Source organism: Acomys russatus, chromosome 16, assembly GCF_903995435.1.
Source record: "Acomys russatus chromosome 16, mAcoRus1.1, whole genome shotgun sequence".
Taxonomy (NCBI): Eukaryota; Metazoa; Chordata; class Mammalia; order Rodentia; family Muridae; genus Acomys; species Acomys russatus.
Window position 1 is genome coordinate 1831475 of NC_067152.1, and position 22733 is coordinate 1854207.

The following is a 22733-nucleotide window of genomic DNA, read 5'->3' on the forward strand; positions in this document are numbered from 1 at the left end:
TTATCTGTTTTTCAAAGATTTATTTATTATTAAGTATACAGTGCTCTGCCTACATGTACTCCTGCAGGCCAGAAGAGGGCACCAGATCACATTATAGATGGTTGTGAGCCACCATGTAGTTGCTGGGGATTGAACTCAGGACCTTTGGAAGAGCAGTCAGTGCTCTTAACCTCTGAGCCACCTCTCTAGCCCCGTTTTTTTTTTTTTTGTTGTTGTTGTCGTTGTTTTGAGACAGTGTTTTCTGTGTAGCCCTGGATGCCCTGGACTCACTTTGTAGACCAGGCTGGCCTTGAACTCACAGAGATCCACTTGCCTCTGCCTCCCGAGTGCTGGGATTAAAGGTGTGCGCTGCAATGCTCAGCTTTATTTTATTCTTTTGTTTTTTTAAAAAATTGTCCTTGTGAAGGGAACATGCTAATCTTTTCTGTGTTGTTTCAATTTTAATATATGTGTTACCAAAATGGATTGATTGATTGATTGGTTTTTTTTTTTCAAGACAGGTTTTACTGTGTAACGTTGGCTATCTTAGAACTCACTCTGTAGACCATGCTAGCCTTAAACTCACAGAGATTTGCCTGCCTGTGCCTCCTAAGTGCTGGGATTAAAATCATGTCCCAGCACAGCCCTGCACTGGATTTAGTTTTAAACAGTCTTATTTTGTAGCCCAGGCTGACCTTGAAGTTGTGTTCCTCTCAGACACTGAGTTGAAAGGCATGTACTATCGTCTCTCTCTTAAAATAGGGATTTACTTTTCATTTTTTATCACATATATGTACATGTGTGAGTATTTTGCCTTTGTACAGCCTTAGAGGCCAGAAGAGGATGTTAGATGTTCTTGGACTTCAGTTAGAAACTCTTGTGAGCTGCCATGTGGGTGCTGGGAATCGAAACTTGGGTACTCTGCAAAAGTAGCTAGTGCTCTTAATTGATGACTGATCTCTCTAGTCCTTTAAAATACAATTTTGATATTGTCAACTCCTTGAGATTAATTTCTTCTGGTCCCTGTACTCCAAAGAATAGCAGCCCTTTCAGTCTTTAAATCTCAAACTTATTTTGTTGTTTTATTTTTTTAATTTACATGTATTATTTGTTGTTGTGTGTACATGTGTGTGTGTGCATGTGTGTGAGTGTGCACCACTGTTTGAATATGAAGATGACAGGACAACTTGAAGGGTAGATTCTGTCCTATTGCCATGTGGGTTCACAGTTTCGAACATGGGCCCTTAGGATTGGTGGCAGTGTCTTTATGCACTGAGCTGTCTCTCCAGACCCTGCTTCCTTTACTTTGAGGGGAGTTGTCAGGGATCCCACACTTTTGTTAACTTGGTCCATACCTCCACTTCACTGCATTTAATTTCCCAAAGGACTGTTGTCTCCAGACAAACAAGAGCTTGTTACTCTCATTTTAACCTTGGTTCCTTTTCTTTCCCTAAGCTGTTCTAGAAAGAAGATAAGAACACTCACCTCCTTCCCTTAGGACCTCACCCAGCCCTCAGCATCCAGATCTTGTTTCTTTCCCCAGATAACTTTTTTGAGACAGTCTCATTGAGTAGGTTTGGCTGGCCTGGAACTCAATATACCAGGCTGGCTTCAGACTCACAGACTCTGCCTCTGCCTCCCCAATGCTGAGATTAAATTCTGAGCCACTAAGTCCTGCCAGCCCAGATCTCTTGGCATCCCTAACTTTTCATGTAAAGTGGTTGCCTAGCAGACACACAGTAAGCACTTGATCATGCCTCTCTAGATTTTATTAGCTTCCTTCGAATGTGGTTCTAATCAGGAGAAATGGACCTTGGGAGCTAAGAGGATTCTAGGCAGGAAACTTCAGGAAGAGGACAAGATGGGGGTTAGGTGGGGCAGTGGTAGGTACTAAAGTATTAGGAAAAAGAAGCAGAATAAGAATATTGTTTTACTTCTGATTATGTGATTATCAGAAAGAGAAAAGTCAGTCTTTCCCTCCTTTCTCCTCCTTTTCTGCCTAATTTTCTGTTTTCCTTTTCTTTTTCAAAAATTTTTATTAAATATTTTTCCTTTTTCTTTTCTCGACAGGATTTAGCTGTATTGCTCAGGTTGCCAATCCTTGCCTAAGTCCATCAAGTGCTGGGATTGCAAACCATGTGCCACTGTACCAGGCTCTTGCTTTTGTTTTTGTTTTTTTAATTGTAGTGAGATAGGGTTTCACATAGCCCAGGCTGGCCTTGAACTTGTTGTACAGCTGAGGATGACACTAAATCTGATCTTATGTCTCTACTTCCCCCACCCCTCTAATTACAGGCATATGGTATTGCGTTCCTCACTTTTTTTTTTTTTTCCTGAGACACGTTTTCTTTGTGTTAGCCTTGGCTGTCCTGGAACGTGCTTTGTAGACCAGGCTGGCCTCGAACTTACAGAGATCCACCTGCCCTTGCTTCCTAAGTGCTGGGATTAAAGGTGTGCGCCACCACTGCCTGGCTCCATGTCCATTTATATCTGGTGCTAGAGATCAAATCCAGAGCTTTATGCATGATACATAAGCATACTATCAACTAAGCTCTATTCCCAGCCTCTGGGATGGATGCTTGACAGTTTCTATTCTTTGGGTTTTTTTTCTTCGAGACAGGCTTCTCTCTGTAGTCTTGGATGTTCTGGACTCATTCTGAGCTCAGACTGGCCTTGAACTCCCTTTGTCGCCTAGGCGCACCTGGTTTTGAGGCAGTTCTGCTTCTGAGGTGCTTGTGGTTATGGCTGTGAGCCTTTATGCCCAACCCTTTTTGTTTGTTGGTTCCCCTTTTCAACTAGCTCCTTTTCTATTTTCATAAGTTATTTTTGTTTTTTGTTTTTGTGATACATCGAGTTTCTTTTTTCTTTTCTTTCTTTCTTTTTCTTTTTTCTTGAAACAGGGTTTCTCTGTCCTGGCTGTCCTGTCCTGGACTTGCTTTGTAAACCAGCCTGACCTCGAACTCACTGTAGTCTGCCTGGCTCTGGCTCCTAAGTGCTGGGATTAAAGGTGGGTGCCGCCACTCCTGGCACACTGAGCTTCTTTAAGGTTGTTTATAAGAGCATAGGTATCTTAAAAGTGGCTAGTGGGAAAAAAAATCCCCATCAACTGTTGACTGTATATTAATCCTTAGGGAAGGCCTTATATATGCCAGGAAAGCATTCTCCCGTGGAATCATGTATACCTAATCCTTTAAACATTTTTATATGCTTTTTGGCCACTTACATATCATTAGAGAAATGTCTATTGAAATCATTTGTCATTTTCAGGTTGATTTATTAGGCTGGAGAGATGGCTCAGTGGTTAAGAGCACTAGCTGCTTTTCCACAGGACCTGTATTCAATTCCCAGCACCCATATGGCAGCTCATAGCCATCTGTAACTACAGTTCCAAAGGATCTGAAGCCTCCCCCCCCAAGCCTTTTTATGGCATGTGTATGCCAGGCACACACATGGTCCACAGTCATGTATACCGGCAAAACACCCATATACATAAACCACAACATTAAAAATTGAGTTACCTTTTTTCTTGAGTTGTTTGAGCTCTTCAAACGTTCTAGGTATTAGACATAGCAGGGAGCAACTGAAGAGGGGAGGCTTATTTTGACTCACAGTCTGAGGGGGTAGCTCAGGGAAGATGTGGCAGGAGCTGCTCACAGTGCGCCACAGTCAGGGCAGAGCGGGGTGAATGTTGCTACTTGGTTGCCTTCCTCTCTACATTCAGTTAGGGACACTTTCCCCCTTCCACGGGTGCCACCGCATGCAGGCTGGGTCAGTTGAGCATTGCTGGAAGCACCCTCACAGACCTAACCAGAGGTGTATGTATTAGGGTATTACAAATCCTGTCAGTTGACAGTCAAGATTAACCATCACAGTGTCCTTCCAGGGCCTGGCACAGATGCTCTAGTACAGAACTACATTCCTGTTGTCCTTAGAGTGATGTTAACACTTTTTGTAGTCAGGGCAGCATTTGAGACAGGGCCTCATGATAGCCCAGTTGGCCTGGAACTACCATTTAACTGAGGATGATTTTGAATGTTTTTCCTTTTGTCTCTTACCCCAGGTACTAAGATTACAAGGGTCTTAACATAGATTAAAAACCAGCTAATATATGGTCAATGTCTGCTTTATGCTAGTACCACAACTCTTAGGAGTTTTAGGTTTCTTCTAAAAATGTGAAAAATGTTAGCCTTCCAGCTGTTCTCTCTTTCAAGATTGTTTTCACTGTGTGGGGTCCCTGAGAATTTCTATGAATTTTAGGATTGGTTTTTTTGTATTTGCATTTAATTTGTATTTCCACTGGGGCAGTAATTACATTTTGATTAAGTAATAAGCTTGTAGCTTCTTTGGGAAGTGCTTTCATCCTCAAATGACCTCACAAGATGTCTCTTGTTTATTTAGGTCTTTAATTTTGTTTAGCACTGTTCTGTAGTTTTCTTTAGAGTATAAGTATTAGGCTTTTGGGCTAGAGACATGGCTCATAGGTTAAGAGCACTGGCTGCTCTTCCAGAGGTCATGAGTTCAATTCCCAGCAACCACATGGTGGCTCACAACCATCTATAATGTGATCTGATGCCCTCTTCTGGCCTGCAGGTGTACATGCAGGCAGAGCACTGTATGCATAATAAATAAATAAATCTTTAAAAAAAAAGTATTAGGCTTTCTTGATTCAAGTTATTGCTAAACGATTATTTTTCTTGACACTGTTGATAAAGAAATTGTGTCCTTCACTCCCTTTTCAGATTGTTGCTCAAACAGTGTTGCCACATTTTCTCCATGGGGTTTGCCATTCTGGCAGAATTGTATTTTTCTTTTGCAGGCTCCCTTTGAATTTTTTCTTCGTCTCTTTCACATCTTTATTGTCTATCTTTGTTTCCAGCTTTTCTGTCTCCTCCAATTAGTCAGTCAGTGAATTTCAGGGATTGAAAACATGCTTGTGTGTAGTCTTTTCAGGGTGCTGTGAGTGATGAAATACATAGTATGGTTTTCTTCCCTAAAACATACTTCATTAATTGTTAGATACACTATTATTTTGTGTTAAACTTAAAAAGCCCCTGCCAATTCAGATATATGTGATAAGAGGCAGGAGAGATGGTCTAGAGCAGGGGTTCTTAACCTTCCTAATGCTGCAACCTTTTTTAATACATTTCCTCATGCTGTGGTGACCCCCAACTATAAAATCATTTTTAAAAACTATTTATTTATGTATTTATTATGTATACAATGTTCTGCCTGCATGTACACCTGCAGGCCACAAGAGGGCATCAGATCACATTATAGATGGCTGTGAGCCACCATGTGGTTGCTGGGAATTGAACTCAGGGCCTCTGGAAGGGCAGTTGGTACTCGGAACCACTGAGCCATCTCTCCAGCCCTAAGATCGTTTTTGTAGCTACTTCATAAGTGTCATCTTGCTACTGTTACGAATTGTGATGTAAATACCTGATATGCAGGATGTCTGATGTGTGACCCCTATGAAAAGACTGTGCAGCCCCCAGAGCGGTTACAGCCCACAGGCTGAGAGCCGCTAGCCTAGAGTGTAAGAGATTTTGTAGATCAAGGTTGGTTCTCAGTACCACATCTGGTGGTTTATAACCTGCTGTTACTTCAGTCCCAGAGGAGCTGACATCCTCTTCTGCCCTTCGCTGTTGCTGCACTCATATACGTTACCCTTCTCCAACACACATGTACAGACATAACAAAAGAAAATAAAGTAATAAATATGGCACAATGATAGCTTTTTTGTGTGTGTTTGTTTTGTTTTGCTTTTTGAGACAGGGTTTTATGTGTAGCTCTCAATCTTAAAAATGTTTAAATATGCCAGGTATGGTGGTGCACACCTTTAATCCCAGCACTTGGGAAGCAGAGGCAGGCAAATCTCTGAGTTCGAGGCCAGCCTGCTCTACAAAGAGAGTTCCAGGACAGCCAGGGCTGTTACACAGAGAAACCCTTTCTCAAAAAACAAACAAACAAACAAACAAGTTTAAATATGATAAGTAGAGTAAATAAAAGTTTCAAATCAAGTGAGTTGGTATAAGCAGAGATTCGTTTGAATTGGGGCAATACTAAAAATAGCTCCTGAAGCTGGGTGTGGTAGTGCACCTTTAATTCCAGCACGCAGGAGGCAGAGGCAGGTGGATCTTTGAGTTCTGAGTTTAAGGCCAGATTGTTCTACAGAGAGAGTTCCAGGACAGCCAAGGCTACACAGAGAAACCGTGTCTCAGAAAAAAAGAAAAAGCTACTGAATACAATGGTGTTTCAGATGTTGTGCTAGATATGCTTATGTATGAATTATGGAATTGAATTTTTACCATAGCCATGTGTGTGCAAATATTAGCAATTTGCAAATAAGGAAACGTTACTTAGTAAACCATATCTAATAAATGCAGAACCGAATTTAAACTCAGACACTTGCCCTTTAAACCTGGGCCAGTAACCATGCTAGAGTAAATACTAGATAAGTGTTTTGAAGAAGGCCACCATGCCTTTAATCTCAGCACTAGGCAGGTGGATCTTGAGTTTAAGGCCAGCCTGGTCTACAAAGTGCATCCAGGACAGCCAAGGCTACACAGAGAAACCCTGTCTATAAAAACAAAAACAAAAAAAAGTTTTGATGAAAGAGTAGATGCCGAGAGAACATTTAAAAAAAATGCTTTGAGACATTAGTGGGGAATGGTGAGAGTGTCTATGAAGTAGGAGAGACCTCCAGATAGTCTGATAGTCTGCTTTGTGCTTCTGTTGTCAGCCTACCTGCCTGCCTTCTGCAGTCTCCCTCCCTCTCTCCCTCCCTCCCTCCCTCCCGGGAAGTAGCAAACTAGAAACTATGTCCTGAGCTACTCTCGGAGCCGTTCCCATTGCCTTTTCTCTGGTGTATACGTGGTCTGGTTATGGCGCCAGGCCAGCCTTCAACACCTGGGCTCAAACAATCCTCCCGTCCTGTTGGTATCTAGAGTTGCTGGGATTATAGGTTCATGCTACTATGCTCAGCTTCCTTTACTTTTTTGATGTTTTTAGAGACATGTTCTCTCTACATAGCTCTGGGATGTTCTGGGATTTGTTGTGTAGGCTAGGTTGGCCTCAATTCACAGAGATCCACTTGCTTCTGCTGGGATTAAACACATGTTCCACCATGCCTGACAGGTTCCTTTATTCTATTGCCTATAGTTATAAAATAGGCCAAAACACTAATTTGTTATATTTATTCAATAAGGTTCATAGAATATTCAATATACCTATTAATTTTTAAAAAACTGTAAACAACTGGTCTCATTAAGTACCACTAAGCTCAAGGATGTTAGGTCCTGCTGCAGGGCGTAGCTGGCGTGCCCTGCCCTGTACCTAGGGACAGAGCTTCCCCTCTCCTAGAGACTCACAATATAAACCAGACATTTTGGGTTCAGTAGCCCCCACCCCATTTGCCTCCCTTTCCCACCCCTGCTGCCCTTGCCCTTGCCCTACCTCCCTGCCCTCTCCTTCCCTTCTTCCTCCAACCCCCAGCGTGCCCTCTTCCTTCTCTTCCCCTTCCTGTGCTGCTTCCAATAAACCTGCATTTATATATTATAGCTTTGTCACCAGCTAACTCGGATAGATCCAGGGACATCATAGATAGTAGATATTGCCTCTAAACCTATAGACTTAGAGGCAGCATCTATTCAAGGATGCTATTATTCCTATATTAAAGGTGAGGATGGACCAGCAAAGTGGCTCCGCAGGTCATAGTAGTGCTCTCTCCCAAGCCTGACTACCTGAAGTCAATCCTTGGGGCCCACATGGTGAAAGGACAGAACTGACTCCTGAAGATTGACTGCACACATATGTGGAGGCATGCACTTGTGGTTTATGCGTGCTTCTCACCCTAATAAGTACATATAATAGCATTTTTTAGGTTGGGTATGTTGGCTCTTGTCTTTAATCCCAGACTCAGGAGGTAAAGGCAGGCCGATTTCTGAATTCAAGGCCAACCTGTTGTACTAGTGATTTCTACGCCAGCCAGGACTACCTAGTGAGACCCTGTCTTTAAAAAAACAAAAAAACAAGGGGGCTGGAGAGATGGCTTAGAGATTAAGAGCACTGCCTGCTCTTCCAGAGGTCTTGAGTTCAATTCCCAGCAACCACATGGTGGCTCACAACCATCTATAATGTGATCTGGTGCCTTCTGGCCTGCAGGTGTACATGTAGGCCAAACACTGTATACTTAATAAATAAATAAATCTTAAAACAAAACAAACAAAAAAAGGAAGATGTGGGAATCTTAGGAGGATTGTTAGGAGCTTTTCCAAAGTCTCAGTCAAATCCTGATGTGTTAGTGTTTGAATCTGGGTCTGTCTAGCTCCTAATTGTATTGAGGATTTCGTTATAGCATTCTGAGTAATAGTAGTAGGCTGGACAGTCTCTAAAAACAAAACATACTTGCTGTTTATATTTTAAGAGAGTTCTTTGTTCTTCCCCTCTGAATATTTGGTTCTTAGGGTGCATCTGCTTGTAAGATAAGAGAACCATGCTGGCCAAAAACTCTCTGCAGTGATCACCTTGGCTTTCCAAATGGATCTCATTCTGGTTTTCTTTCTTGGAGTCTGTACAGTTGGAGGGACAGGACGGGAGAGATAACAGGGTTTCTTGAATCAGCTGTGGTGTATGGTGTCACAAAGAAAGCTGAGCTTGGCCAGGTGGTATAATCCAGCTACTGGGGAGAGGAAGCTAAGACCTCAGGAGAATTACAAGTTCAAGGCCTGCTTGGATTATAGAAACTCAAGGCCAGAGTGGGTAGCTTAGTGAGCCTTTCCCTCGAAGTAAACTTTGTAAAAAGTCTGGGTTGTAGCTCAGTGGTAGTGCCTCACGTGTGCAATTCCCTGAGTTCAGTTGCCAGTACCTTATTGTTAAAGGAGAAAAAAGGAAGTCAGTTGGCCAAATGTCTGCTTCTTTCCACAGAGGAGGAAGCTTGATGCTGTCTATTACTATATGCGCAGTTTAGCAGCGAGCAACCCTATCCTGACTGCCAAGGAGAGTCTTATGAGTTTATTTGAAGAGACTAAACGAAAGGTGAGTAAGAATGCAGGCAGAGTAGACCCACTGCCTCCTCTGCGAAGCGTGTGAGATGACTGAAACCATGTTCACACATGCCCGCTGGGCTTCACTCACGGCTCATCGGTTAGCCTCTGTGAAGAGCAGACATTGACGTGGGTCTTCAGGGCAGCTTGCCGGGCTTTTGGGGTGTGCCTGCATCACAGCGTCAGTTCCCAGAGTCAGCACAGATGGCCACTGCGGTCCTGCACCAGTCCTTAGACAAAAGCATAGGTGTGAGGACTTTGTCGTTTGCTGAACTTGGGGATCTGAGCTTGTGTGTCCGTTGTGTAGGCTGAGCAGATGGAAAAGAAGCAGCACGAGGAGTCGGACCTGAGTCCTGACCAGTGGCGTAAAAGAAGGAAGTCTACTTTCCGGCACGTTGGGGATGACACTACTCGCCTGGAGATCTGGATTCATCCATCTCATTCTCGGTCCTCCCAGGGCACTGAGTCGGGGAAGGATTCTGAGCAGGAGAATGGTCTTGGCAGCCTGAGTCCCAGTGATGTAAGTTCCTGAGAGCGATGTAGTGAGCCAGTCTAGCTCAGGAAGTCTGGCTGCCTCAGGCTGTACAGCTCTGCAGCCTGGGGCTGAGGCATAGACGGTTCTCAGCTTTAAGACATTTACCTATTTATTTACAAAGAAAAGAAGCTCATTCCGTGTACCAGGCTGGCCTGGAACTTACTATGTGGCCCAGACTGGCCTCTAACTCCTCACAGCCCTCCTACCTCAGTTGCTCAAATGCTGGGCATATAGGGGTGAGCCCCTGTGCTTGCTTGGCACCTCCCACTTACTCTGGAGAATAGGACCTACCAACTCTAGGTTCCCTCATGCCTCCTTGCTTCTGAACACACTCCCTTTATATTTAGCATGTGCTTCCCTCACTCACCACTATGTGGCACTGTAGAATTTAGGAAGTGTAGAATTAGAAATTGTTTTCCTGCTTTGAGTTGGACATCACCAGTATGTATGAGGATTCGCTGAGATTTTGTACTTAATGCTTTTAACCTGGTTGGCCTTCTGTTTGGAGTATGAACTAAAGCATCATGGGTAGGTTGTTAGTCTGTTTTGTGATCAGCCATTTATTGTTCATTTATTTTTGGATTTGTTTGTTTTTCTGCACAAATGTTTTGCTTGCATTATATATGTGTACTACATGAGACTTGGGTGCCAGTGGAAGTCAGATGAGGTCAGATCCCCTGGACCTGGAAGGAAAGAGGTTTTTGAGCCACAGTATGGGTAATGAGAACTGAATCTGGATCCTTTTTTTTTTTTTAATTTTATTTATTATGTATACAGTATACATCCAATCACATTATAGATGGTTGTGAGCCACCATGTGGTGCTGGGAATTGAACTCAGGACCTCTGCAAGAGCAGTCAGTGCTCTTAACCACTGAGCCATCTCTCTAGCCCCCCCAGGGTCCTTTCCTAACCACTCAGCCATCTCACCGTCCCCAAGCCTTTTATGAGGTAATCTCTTACAGCTTAGAGTGTGCCAAACTAAAGATTCAGAACATAGTATTTCTCTTTGTTTTCAAGGAAGCATTCTAACGAGTGAGAAGGTAATGAAGTGTAATGAACTTTGTTTAGGGGTTTGTTACTGATTTTCTGGTTGCACAGTAGTCAGTGGTCAGTGAAGTGTTAAGAATGAATAGAAAGCCGGCTGGTGGTGGCGCACGCCTTTAATCCCAGCACTTGGGAGGCAGAGGCAGGTGGATTGCTGTGAGTTCAAGGCCAGCCTGGTCTACAAAGCAAGTCCAGGACAGCCAGGGCTACACAGAGAAAGCCTGTCTCGGAAAACCAAAAAAAAAAAAAAAAAAAAAAAAAAAAAAAAGAGATTGACTAGAAGCGGAAGGCAAGGAGAATGATAAAGTACATTCTAAGCAAATGGACAAGCCATGTGCAGATTCCTGAGGTTAGGGAAAAAGAACATGGAGAAAAATGTAAGAGCCTGGTTCATGGTTCAGTGAGAGGAATTCAAGTTAGTTGTAGAAGGATCTGAACCAATAAATGGTTTCAGAGATGGGAAAGAGATGAATCCAAAGGGCTTGATTAGACATGGGGAGCTCAGAGAGAAGTAGTAGTCAGAACAGCACCTAGGTTTCTGGTTTAAAAACTGAATGGGCAGCTGGGCGGTGGTGGCGCATGCCTTTAATCCCAGCGTTTGGGAGGCAGAGGCAGGCGGATCTCTGTGAGTTCGAGGCCAGCCTGGTCTACAAAGTGAGTCCAGGTCAGCCAAGGCTACATTGAGAAACCCTGTCTTAAACTACCCCCCCCCCCCAAAAACAAACAAACAAACAAACAACCAAAAACCAAAGCCAAGACTGAGGGGATGGAGCAGTGGTCAAACCACCTGCTCTGTAAGTGTTAGGACTAGGGTTGGAATTCCCATAATACAGGTGAATGCGAGGTGGGCACGCCAGCCCATGTACAGTTCCAGCCTTGGAAAATGGAGTCTTGAGAAACCCAGAACAAGCTGGCTATCAAAACTAGCTATATTGACAAGCTCTGGGTTTGATTTGAGAAACTCTGCTTTATTGAATAGGTTAGAAGAATAATTGAGGATGATTTTGGACACCAACCAACATCAGGCTTCCACACGCACATACACCTACATGCTCACGTGCCCTCATGCATACACACATATACACACCACATACACACACATGTAAAAGTAGAAAAAAACACCAGGATGAAATAAGTTGAAGAACTAAGAAAGATGATCCTTGAACAGTCTGAGAAGGACACACGATCTGGAGGATAGGGGAGGACAGTGGCTGGGCAGGAGACAAAGAACCTGTCTTATAACTAGGGAAGGGGCACGCGTGGGGCTCATCTGTGGATACAGGTAAACATGATGCAGGGGTTTCTTTTGTTTGTTTTTGTTTTTTGAGACATGGTCTCTCTGTGTAGCCCTAGCTGTCCTGGACTCACTTTGTAGACTAGACTGGCCTCGAACTCACAGCAATCCGCCTGCCTCTGCCTCCTGAGTGCTGGGATTAAAGGCGTGCACCACCACACCCAGCAACATACAGGTTTTGTAGGCACACAGGAGGAAAAAGCTTATTTTCTTGAAGTTGGAAACATGGTTTACTTTTTTTTTTTTTTTTTTTTGGTTTTTTGAGCCAAGGTTTCTCCGTGTAGCCCTGGCTGTCTTGGAACTCTCTGTAGACCACTCTGGCCTCGAACCCACAGCGATCCGCCTGCCTCTGCCTCCTGAGTGCTGGGATTGAAGGCGTGTGCCACCTTACCTGGTTGGAAGCATAGTTTTCTCGTAAGAATCAGTTTAAAATGGTGGGAAAGGATAACTTCCTAGGTTTTGTTGTTGGGATGGTCTCCTGTAGCTCAGGCTGGCCTTGATCTCAATGTGTAGCCGAGGATGACCCTGAACTCAGCCTTCCTGCATCTACCTCCCAAGTGCAACACCGTGTCTGTTTGTTTTTTTGTTTGTTTATTATTTTTGAGATAGCATCCCATACTGTAGCCCCGTGCCCTCTAAGTCATGACAATTCTCCTGCCTCTGCCTTCTGGGTATCAAATTACAGGTATGAGCTACGAGGCCCAATTCTTTTTTTTTTTTTTTTTCTTTTTTTTTTTAAAATATTTTTATTTAATTTTAATTTATGTGTGTTGGTGTGAGGATGCCAGATCTTGGAGTTACAGACAGTTGTGAGCTGCCATGTGGGTGCTAGGAATTGAACCCGGGTCCTTTCAAAGAGCAGGCAGTGCTCTTAACCACTGAGCCATCTCTCCAGCCCCGAGGCCCAATTCTTTTGGGTTTAGTTTTAAATTCCATTTATCTTCCTGTTTCTTTTCCTTCCTATTCTGTAGCTGTTTTGTGGATGACTTGGAAAGTAGTCGTTGATAACGACAGCGCTCCCTTCTTGTGTACTGTGGTGTACCGGGGCTCCCTATTAGTGTGTGCCGAGTAACATGTTTTGGTTTCTGCTGTTAGAATCCCTCACTGCTGCTTTTGCTGCTTTGGATATTACAGCCCAAACTGGACGTCTGTTTAACTAAATATGTTGTCTTTTTGGGTAGGACTGTGCTGTTTAATTTTTCATTTTTTATTATTGTATGTATAAGTATCTGCGTGATATGTGTGGTTCCACAAACCATGGCCCTCAAGTGGCAGTCAGGACAGATTTGTGGAGTCAGTTCAGTTTTCTCTTTCTCCCCAGTCTTAGGTGGATTCCAGGGATCAAACTCAGGTAGTCAGGCCTGCACAGCAAATGCCTTTACTTGACAAGCATCCCACAGGCCCTCAAGTATTTATTTTTTTTAAAGACTTATTTATTTATTTATTATGTATAGTGTTCTGCCTGCATGTAACGCCTACATGACAGAAGAGGGCATCAGATCACATTGTAGATGGTTGTGAGCCACCGTATGGTTGCTGGGAATTGAACTCAGGGCCTTGAGAAAAGCAGGCTGTGGTCTTAATTTCTGAGCCATCTCTCCAACCCGCCCTCAAATATTTTTAAAGTGAAAACAAAAGACAGTTTAAAAAAAAATTTTGTGACTTTCTATTATGCTGGCCTCACCATTGGGGAATATCTCTTACACAGATACAACTAATCTTTTGTAGAACTCTCTTTACGTTAGAAGTTGCGGCTGGACATGAGGCTTAGAGGTAGGATGCTTGCTTACCTACATACATAATTGCTGATTTTAAGCTGAGTTCCACCACTGAAAAAAGTAATAGTTATGCAACTCTGGTTTTATAATGTATGTCTCAGCAAATACGTTTTCAGCAAGTAAGCTGTTACTGATTCTATTACTTTATTAGAGGTGTGTGTGTGTGTGTGTGTGTGTGTGTGTGTGTGTGTGTTATGATACACGCTTGTACCCCAGCACACCCAGAAGGTTGAGAAGGGTGTCAGATGTCTTTCTAGCACACTCTACCTTGTTCCATTGTGGTGGAGTCTCTTGTTGAACCTGAGCTCATGTTATTCATCTGGGCTGATGGGCAGTAAACTCCAGTTAGCTTCCTGTCTCTGTCCCCCTCCGTGCAAAGGTTATAGGCATGTGTGCGATCACACCTGAGTTGTATATGGTTTTCATGCTTGCATAGCAAGTGCAGTTAACCATTGAACTATCTTTCTTGCCCATTTCTAAAATTTTTAACCTTTTTACACTTATTTAGAGTATGCATGTGCCATAGTGCATGTGCATGTGTGGTCAGAAGAGAACCAGTGGGAGTCAGTTCTTTGCTTTTACAGTGTGGGGCCTGGAACTGAATTTGGGTTAGTGGCAAGCAACTGAGCCATCTCACTTGCCTCTGTGTGTATACTCATGCCATGGCTAGCTAGTGGAAGTCATACGTCATCTTCTAAGAGCTGGTCTTCAAGCTCTTCTTGTTGAGGCAGTCTCTCTCATTCTGTTCTGCCCCTGCACTTCAGGATAACCATTCCTCAATCTTCCAGGCATTCTCCTGCCTCTGTTTCCTAAATCAGTATTAGTGCTAGGATTGCAGATATGTACCACCACATTGGCTTTTTTTAAAAAAAACATTTATTTATTTGTGCAGTAAGTAACTTGTAAGCACCAGGTTGGAGAACAACCTCTATGAGTCTGTTCTCCTCTTCCCTTATGTAGGTCACAGGAATTTAACTCATGTTGTCAGGCTTGGCAGCAAGCAGCTTTACCCACTGAGCTACCTTGCCGGCTCAACCTTGAACTTCTGATCCTTCCCTGCCTCTACCTCCCAAGTACTGGCACTACAGTGCTACAGATGTGGGCCACCACAACCAATTTATTTGTTTGTTTTTTGAGACAGGGTTTCTCTGTTATACAGAGCCCTGGTTGTCCTGAATTCCCTCTGTAGACCAGCCTGGCCTCGAACTCACAGAGATCTGCCTGCCTCTGCCTCCTGAGTGCTGGGATCAAAGGCGTGTGCTACCATGCCCAGCTTTGTGTTTTTTGTCTTGTTTTGTTGTGTGTTTTTTTTTTTTTGAGACAGAGTTTCTCTGTGTAGCCTTGGCTGTCCTGGACTTGCTTTGTAGACCAGGCTGGCCTCAAAAAATCAGTGATCCGCCTGCCTCTGCCTCCCGAGGGCTGGGATCAAAGGTGTGCGCCACCACGCCCGTCTCACAACCAGTTTTAAATAGTTCTTGGGAACACACTTGGAACCTTGTACATTCTAGGCAAGCCCCTTACCAGCTGAGCTATGCTGCGCTCCCAGCTTTTTGTTTTTAGAGAGTGTCGTAGCTTAGGCCGACTTCAGACTCCCTACGTAGCTGGGGATGATCTTGAACTCCTTTACATCCTGAGTATCTGACATAACACTTATACACCACCATGCCCAGCTGTGTTAGTTATATTGATGGGGTGTGTGTTATGTATATGGACGTTCCTGGGATTGAACCCAGGGCCTTGAGCACGGCAGACGAATATTCTACTACTGAGCTATGTCCCAAGGCTCAGTTGTTTAAATACATGAATATATTCCAAAGTAAAAATTTCAAATAATTGCAGGTATACATAGAGTTAAAGGTGACAATTTGTTTTCTAAACTACTTATATAGCTATTCTTAGTTTTTTAGCCTATATATCATCATGAGTAAACAAATTTTAAATATTCTTTAACTTTTAAAACAATTTACATTTTGCCAGGCATACACCTTTAATTCTAGCACTTGGGAGGGAGAGGCAGGTGGATATCTTGACTTTGAGGGCAGTATGATCTACAAAGTGAATTCCAGGCCAGCCAGGACTACATAGAGAAACCCTTTCTTGAAAAATAAAACAAAACTTGTAAACAGACAAAAAAACCCCAAAACTTTCTATGTAGACTTCTAGCACTTTTGAGGAAAAAACCTGCAATTTTGAAGCCATTCTATCCACTCTTGAAACTGCGCGGCTGCTCCCACCTCAGTCAGCTTCTGTGGTGTTTTCTTATTTATTTCTTTTTCTTTTTCTGTTTCTTTCCTTCCTTCCTTCCCTATTTCTTTTTGTCAGGTTTTGTTGAGTGGTGTTTCTTTCAGAGATGGGCCACATATACAGTGGTGGCCCCTCAGTAGTGCCCGTACCTACCTAGTGAGGTTGCTTGCTGTCTTAGTTTGTGATGAAGTTTGCCTAACAGTGCTTTTCTTGGATTACCTGCGCAGTCTCAATTGTGTATGATTACAGTGCAGTGTGGCAAGTGTTGTGACAAAGGCAAGCCCGAGAGGCTTCAGGAGCATGCAGTCGGCGTCTAATCTGGTCATCAACCCCATCAGAGATTTGGGAAGGAATAAAACTTAAATATCTGAGTGAACCAGAAGTGCAAGTTAGCAGCTTCTAAAATGAAAAAAATGATTGAGACAGTTTACTGCCTGAACAGGCACCCAACACTCTCTGTAACTTTGGAGCATCATTTTCAGCCTTCTGGCTCAATATATCTGACAGACATATTTGCCAGGCAGGAACTATTGAGGACTTGCTTACCCTGTCTTGGCAGAGTTCAGCTGTTGACTCTGCCTGCATCTAAACTTGCCCATTTTTAGGCAGAATTCTGTCTGTGGCAGTAACTAGCACATTTTGCCCAGTGGCTTGTTTGCCACATTTGAAGCCATCTCCATCAAGAGGTTCTTTGATGCTCATCATCTTCTTTGAGGCAGGGTGGGTGTTGTCAGGAGTTAACTTGTCTTGTTGTCAGAGAATCTTTAGAATAATAAAATCATCTTTAAATGCCATATTCTGTAGGTCTTTGAGGCTTTTGAAGACCTTATTTAACTATTTTATATATTTATAGAATTATATTTATCTATTAGATCTAGAATATATATTCTTGTGATAAAATTAGTTTTTGACATGACCATGATTTGCATCAATATACAAAATTCAGTACCATTAAATTAAAAAATAACCTTATTTGTGAGTAACAATTAAGACCTTGAGATGAGGAGTAGATTCAATAATCAACTTTTTGTTCCATCTTCCCTCTATATTTCTATATCCCCCTTTCTTCCTTTTCATCTCCTATCTCCTTACAAAAGAAAGATAAAGGAAAAGAGAGACGTCCCTGAGTCAAACCTAGTTTCTACTCTGTAAAAGACCAATAATACTTACAACCAACTCCCAATGAAAATAAGCATCTGTAGACCAAGAGAGTAAACAGAAACCTACCCAACCCCCCTTAGAGGAAATGGAACATCATTCTCTTATGGTTTTCTCAGGCTGATTTCAGGCAAATAATACCATTGAAGGCCCCTCCCCCTCAAAAAAAATTGGGGAAAATGGTTAAGTAAGCCAGGGATAGCATTTGTGGGCCATTTTCCAAATGTTGTGACTTAATAGGAGTGCTGTGTGGGACAGTCTGAATTGCTGGACCAATTGGGACCAGAAGTGTTCTATAACACTGTCCTGGAAGCTGTCCTGTTCTGATGAGTAACAGCAAGTGAGGCACCTTTGGCTGAAACATGAAGGATGCAGTATGTCAGCATCCAGAATGCTAAGAGGAATGAATCCTGTCAGGTCTGATCCAGCATCAGTGTCTGCTTCTTTTCTTCTGAAAACATAATTTCTCACAAGCATTACATAGTTCTAACACTGTGATGGTATGAAGTGTGCAGGATGCACAGAGCAAGTAAGGTGGTTCTCTGCTTATTATATGAGCCGAAGTAAGACAATCTGCAAATCTCCCTTCATGCCATCCTAAGAATGCCTCTAATTACCCGTCCCACAGAATCTGTGGCAAACATGAAGCTTTGTCTCTTCATAGACCTTCGTATCTTAGCCAGTCTCAGAGCCATTCCCATGCAGTGGGATTAGGAATTTTTCCACCGTATTTTTCAGACAGAGTCTTTGACAGACCCTGGAGCTCACCTGATGAGCTAGTCTAGCTGGCCCTCAAGCCCCAGGGATCCACCTGTCCTCCCTTTCCTGATCTGGCACCACAGGCCTGTGCCACTGTGCCCAGCTTTCATATGGGCTTTGGGGATCCAGACTCAGGTCCTCATTCTTACATGGCAGGCATTTTACCTACCTAGCCATCTCCACAGCTTGTCTTAGAAACCTTTCGTTTGTCTTTAGAATCAAGTGCAAGTGTCTCTGACAGTCTGTTGGGCCCCTCATGATCTGACCCCCTAATCCAACCTTGTATCTCTTCTCTTTGTTTGTGTCCAAACTCTCCCAGGGCCTATGCCTCAGTGTATTTACTAGTTTTTGCCAGTCTTAGCCCCATTCTTGATTATCTGTGATGTCTCAGTCTAGAGTTCTTCCCAAGAAATAGTTTTCTAACCCCCAAGATTAGCTATTTCTCTTTGTGAATATATGATGTATGTATGTGGGTGTGGAACCCAGAAGGCCATGTCAGGCGTGTTTTCTTCGTGTCCCTATGCCCCTAGCCTTAGGTGGAGTTATTATACACATGTACATGTCCTGCCCTGCCTGAGTAGTGGGACCTGAACCCAGGTCCTCCTGCTCACACAGCCATCTTCACCAGCCCCTAACCCTCATTTGAATGGCTACTTTCCTAATTAGTGAACTAGGTGTCACACACCTTACTCCCAGCATGTGGGAGGCAGAGACAGGAGAATCACTGTGAGTTTGAGGCTAGCCTAGTATTCATAGTTCAGGAGAGCTACAGTTACCTGGTGAGACAGAGCATTAAAAGGCTTCATCTTTGCAGGTCTTGTGTTGATAACCTTAGCTGACTGGAGCTCAACTGTGCAACTCCTCACCCTCTGTATGACACCCAGTCGCTCTCCTTTGTGCGCTTTCTTTCTTTGTGCCGTCTCTTCTGAGTTGTTGAAGGCTCAGCTTCAACAGTTATCCTAAGCACTTGGCTTGTTATGTGTTTGTATAACAACTACTGCCTATTACAAACAGAAGCCTCTGACTAAAGCTGACAGTAGCACTGAGTTATGAGCACAAACAAAAATAAGTGTTGTTTGTTTGTTTTTCAAGACAAGGTTTTCTTGTGCAGCCCTGGCTGTCCTGGAATTTGTTCTGTTGACTAGGCTGGCCTCCAACTCAAGAGATCCACCTTCTTCTGTTTCCCCAGTGCTAGGATTAAAGGCGTGTGCCACACGGCACACACAAAGTATTTACAAGGCAGTTTGACAGGCACATTGTGTCTGCTTAACAAAACATCAGTACCTTCTCCATCAGGACCTAGTAGCTTCTTAGCCAGAGACCTGTGAATGAGTTCAGAATCCCATACACACATTCCCCCCACGGCCCCCCCTGCCCCCCCCCCCCCCCCCCGTGGAGTGGGCATTGCATCCACTCAGAAGATGATTGATTGTCTTCATAACAGACCTGCCGTTGTTTTACCAGCAGGCGCATTTGGTAGTGTAGCACTAAGGTTCTACAGCTGAGAAAAACTGTTGATGACAGCTGTCCATCAGCAACCTGCATACTACTTTTTGGCACTGTGAGTACCAGCCAACAGTACTTGTGGGTTTTGTTTTTTGGAGAAACATAGGTATTTGTGTGTTTGTGTCTGTGTGAACATGTGCAGGTACATGTGGAGGCTGGTAGAAGCTACCAGATTCCCCAGGAACAGGTGTTACCGGCTATTGTGAATTGCCTGAAGTGTATGTCAGGATCACAACTCAAGGCCTCTGGAAGAGTAGCAAGTGTTCTTAACCTCTGAGCCATCTCTTCAGCCTTACAGCATTTAAAAAAAAAGATTTATTTATTTATTTATCTATCTATCTATCTATCTATTTATTTATTTATTTATTTATTTATTATGTATACAATGCTCTGCCTGCATGTACATCTGCAGGCCAGAAGAGGGCACCAGATCTCATTACAGATGGTTGTGAGCCACCATGTGGTTGCTGGGAATTGAACTCAGGACCTCTGGAAGAGCAGTCAGTGCTCTTAGCCGCTGAGCCATCTCTCCAGCCCCCCAGCATTTGTTTTTTTAAGGGAAATATTTTGTATTATAGAAGTAATGTTAGGACTAGAGAGATGGCTCAGAGGTTAAGAGCACTGCCTACTCTTCCAGAGCTCCCGAGTTCAATTCCCAGCAACCACATGGTGGCTCACAACCATCTATAATGAGATCTGGTGCCCGCTTCTGGTGTGCAGGTGTACACATGGGCAGAATACTGTATAAATAATAAATAAATCTTAAAAAAAAAAAAAGAAGTAATGTTAATCATCTCTTAAGTCAACTAAAAATGCATACATAGTTTATAATGAAAGTCACTTACATTCCTACCTCCCTAGATAGCACTGTAGAATACTTGGTAGATATAACTTTAGACTTTTTTCTAATAGTTTATAAGTCGTACATGTTAACACATACTTTGAGGACCATGAAATAGTGTACTTGTGCACGCGCGTGCACGTTCGCGTGCGCTCTCTCTCTCTCTCTCTCTCTCTCTGTCGTGTTTTTGTGTGTGTGTGTGTGTGTGTGTTTGGGTGATACTATCAGTTGAACCCTGGGTATCATGTATGGTAAGCATTGTTTTCTACCACTGAGTTATCACCCCTAGTTCTGAAATATTATTTAAAAAATTAATCTATATGCAGCAACCTGTAGCTTGCTTTTTAAAATTATCAGTTGGATATATGATATGTTTTTGCTGTAATGCAACACATATGCTCCTGGAAATCACTATGTGCTACAAAGTTGTGCAACACAAACCAAAAGCTTATGGGGAAATGGAGTTGGGGCCCAACACTCAAGAGGTTTACTCAGTGACATATTGAAGAAAAAAGAGATGGGAACCTAAGTAAAAGCAGCTGTTCAATTTTATATGTGTTAAATACTCAATAAATATGTAAACACTACAATAAGTAATGTTAAAGGATGCTTGTGAGAGTGAGCTGCTGGAGGGTTTCAGTAGTGAGGTACTGGGAAAGGAGGCTTTCATGACATCACAAGGGTGAGTGTTGCACATACAAGTGCAAGGTGGTCAAATATGGAATGGAGGAGGTGGTGTATTTGCAGTCTGTGTGTGTGTTTTATGTACACTTGGGCAGCTTTGTTCAGCTGAGGAAAATTTCCAGTGTCTCAGTCTTTAGCTTACGATGGCCTTGAACTCTTTTGGTGTGTTTGTTTTTCTTTGCTTTTTCAAGATGAGGTTTCTTGGTGTAGCCTTGGCTATCCTGGAATGAAGCTCTGTAAGAACTCACAGAGATCCACCTGCCTCTCCCTCTCAAGTGCTGGGATTAAGGGCCTGTACCACCTCCTGACGTGGCCTTGAACTTTTAACCCTCCCTTTCTCCTGAGTACTGGGAACAGAGGCATGTGCCAGTGTGCCCCATACACATGTGGTTCTTCTGATCAGAGTCACACATAAGCAAGCACAAGATTTGCATTAGGGTCAAAATGTTCCTTACTGGTCATGATGAAACAAATTCCTGTTCTCATTTTTTGTTCTTGTGTTGTGTTTATAGTGCTGAGTCTAACTTAGTGTCTCATGTGTTAGGCAAGCTCTCTATCCCTGAGCTATGCCCCTTGCTCCATTTTTGACATGAATACTGTACAGAACTGTTTCCAATTGGTATCTTTTCAGTGTGTTCTTTTTCTATCATCATATGTTCTTAATTTAGGTATATATATTTTATTACAAACATATATGTTAATGTATTTTGCTTGTGTTTTTGAGATAGGATGTCTCTGTACCCCTAGGCTGTCCTGGAACCAACTGTGTACTAGGCTGACCTTAAACTCACCGAGATCCACCTTCCTCTGTCTCCTCAGTGTTGGGATTAAATGCTTGCCCTATTATGCCCTACCATATGTCTTGTGTCTTATGTCATTGCTTGTCCATATTTTGAGTATTAGCAGCTGTATTAGGATATTCTCCTTTAAGCATTTCTAGAGCTTCTAGCATAAACTATTAGAAATCCATGAATAAACAGGAAGTTTGACTTAATGTAGTTATTAGTAATGATAATGCCCCAACCAGTTTGTTCTGAATCTACTAGGTGTGGGCTTTGCTTCTCTGCTCTCTGAATGCTTGCGGGAGGGTTAGGTCGTGGGTTGCTGGTTTTAAGTGTTGAGGTGTGGTTTGAGTTGAATAGAGGGATGGCCGATGCAAGTGGTGTCCTGTTGAGATTCCCAGTTAAAACTCTCCTTGCTGTTCAGTCAGTATTGAGAGAGTTCTGGGCATTTGTGGTGGCTCTTCCTTTGTTATGTTTCAGACTATAGGAATACTTATTATCTCACAGTGGATTGTTGCTGTCAGTGAATTGGCCAAGGATACTAAATTACAGTACTAGAAATACGTTTCACACTTAAAAGGCAAAGGTCTGTGATGGAACTGCCAAGGATAAAAAATAAACAAAAACAACAACAACCCAAAAAACAAAGTCAACCTTTGTCAGATTTAATTATTTAATTAAAATTTTTTTTATGTGTATGACTGTTTTGCCTGCATGTATATAAATGTACCACATGCATTCCTGGTGCCTGAAGAAGTCAGAGAAGGGTATCATATTGTCTGTGACTTGACTTATAGACAACTGTGACTTGCCTTGTGGGTACCTGGAATTGAACCCAGATCTTCTACAAGAGCAACAAGTGCTTATAAGCACTAAGTTGACTCTCCAGCCCCAGTCTTTGAAGCATCTGATTCCTCTGTGTTTAGGATTCTGCATGCCTGTCATGTGCCAGGCTTTTATTATTATCTTATTTTACTTTGTTTGTGTTTCTTTCTTTTTGCTTTTTTTTGTCACATCATTATTTAGTTCTTTTCTTTGTACAATGTCTTTTTTCAAAAACTTGTTATGTTCTTGTATGCAGTT

General features: G+C 42.8%; 1 protein-coding gene and 1 non-coding gene across 2 annotated transcripts in view; one reads left to right on the plus strand and one right to left on the minus strand.

Moving 5' to 3' along the window:
* The window catches only part of Smg6 (SMG6 nonsense mediated mRNA decay factor), a 236533-nt gene that overhangs the window by 13045 nt on the left and 200755 nt on the right, over positions 1–22733 (plus strand). Inside the window, exons 7-8 of the mRNA XM_051157931.1 lie at positions 8905–9015; positions 9331–9543. Of these exons, the coding sequence (XP_051013888.1) occupies positions 8905–9015; positions 9331–9543 (324 nt within the window). The remainder of the gene's footprint in view (positions 1–8904; positions 9016–9330; positions 9544–22733) is intronic.
* LOC127200869 (U6 spliceosomal RNA) lies at positions 362–464 on the minus strand. The gene has a single exon (XR_007832093.1). It is a non-coding gene; the product is annotated as a U6 spliceosomal RNA (small nuclear RNA).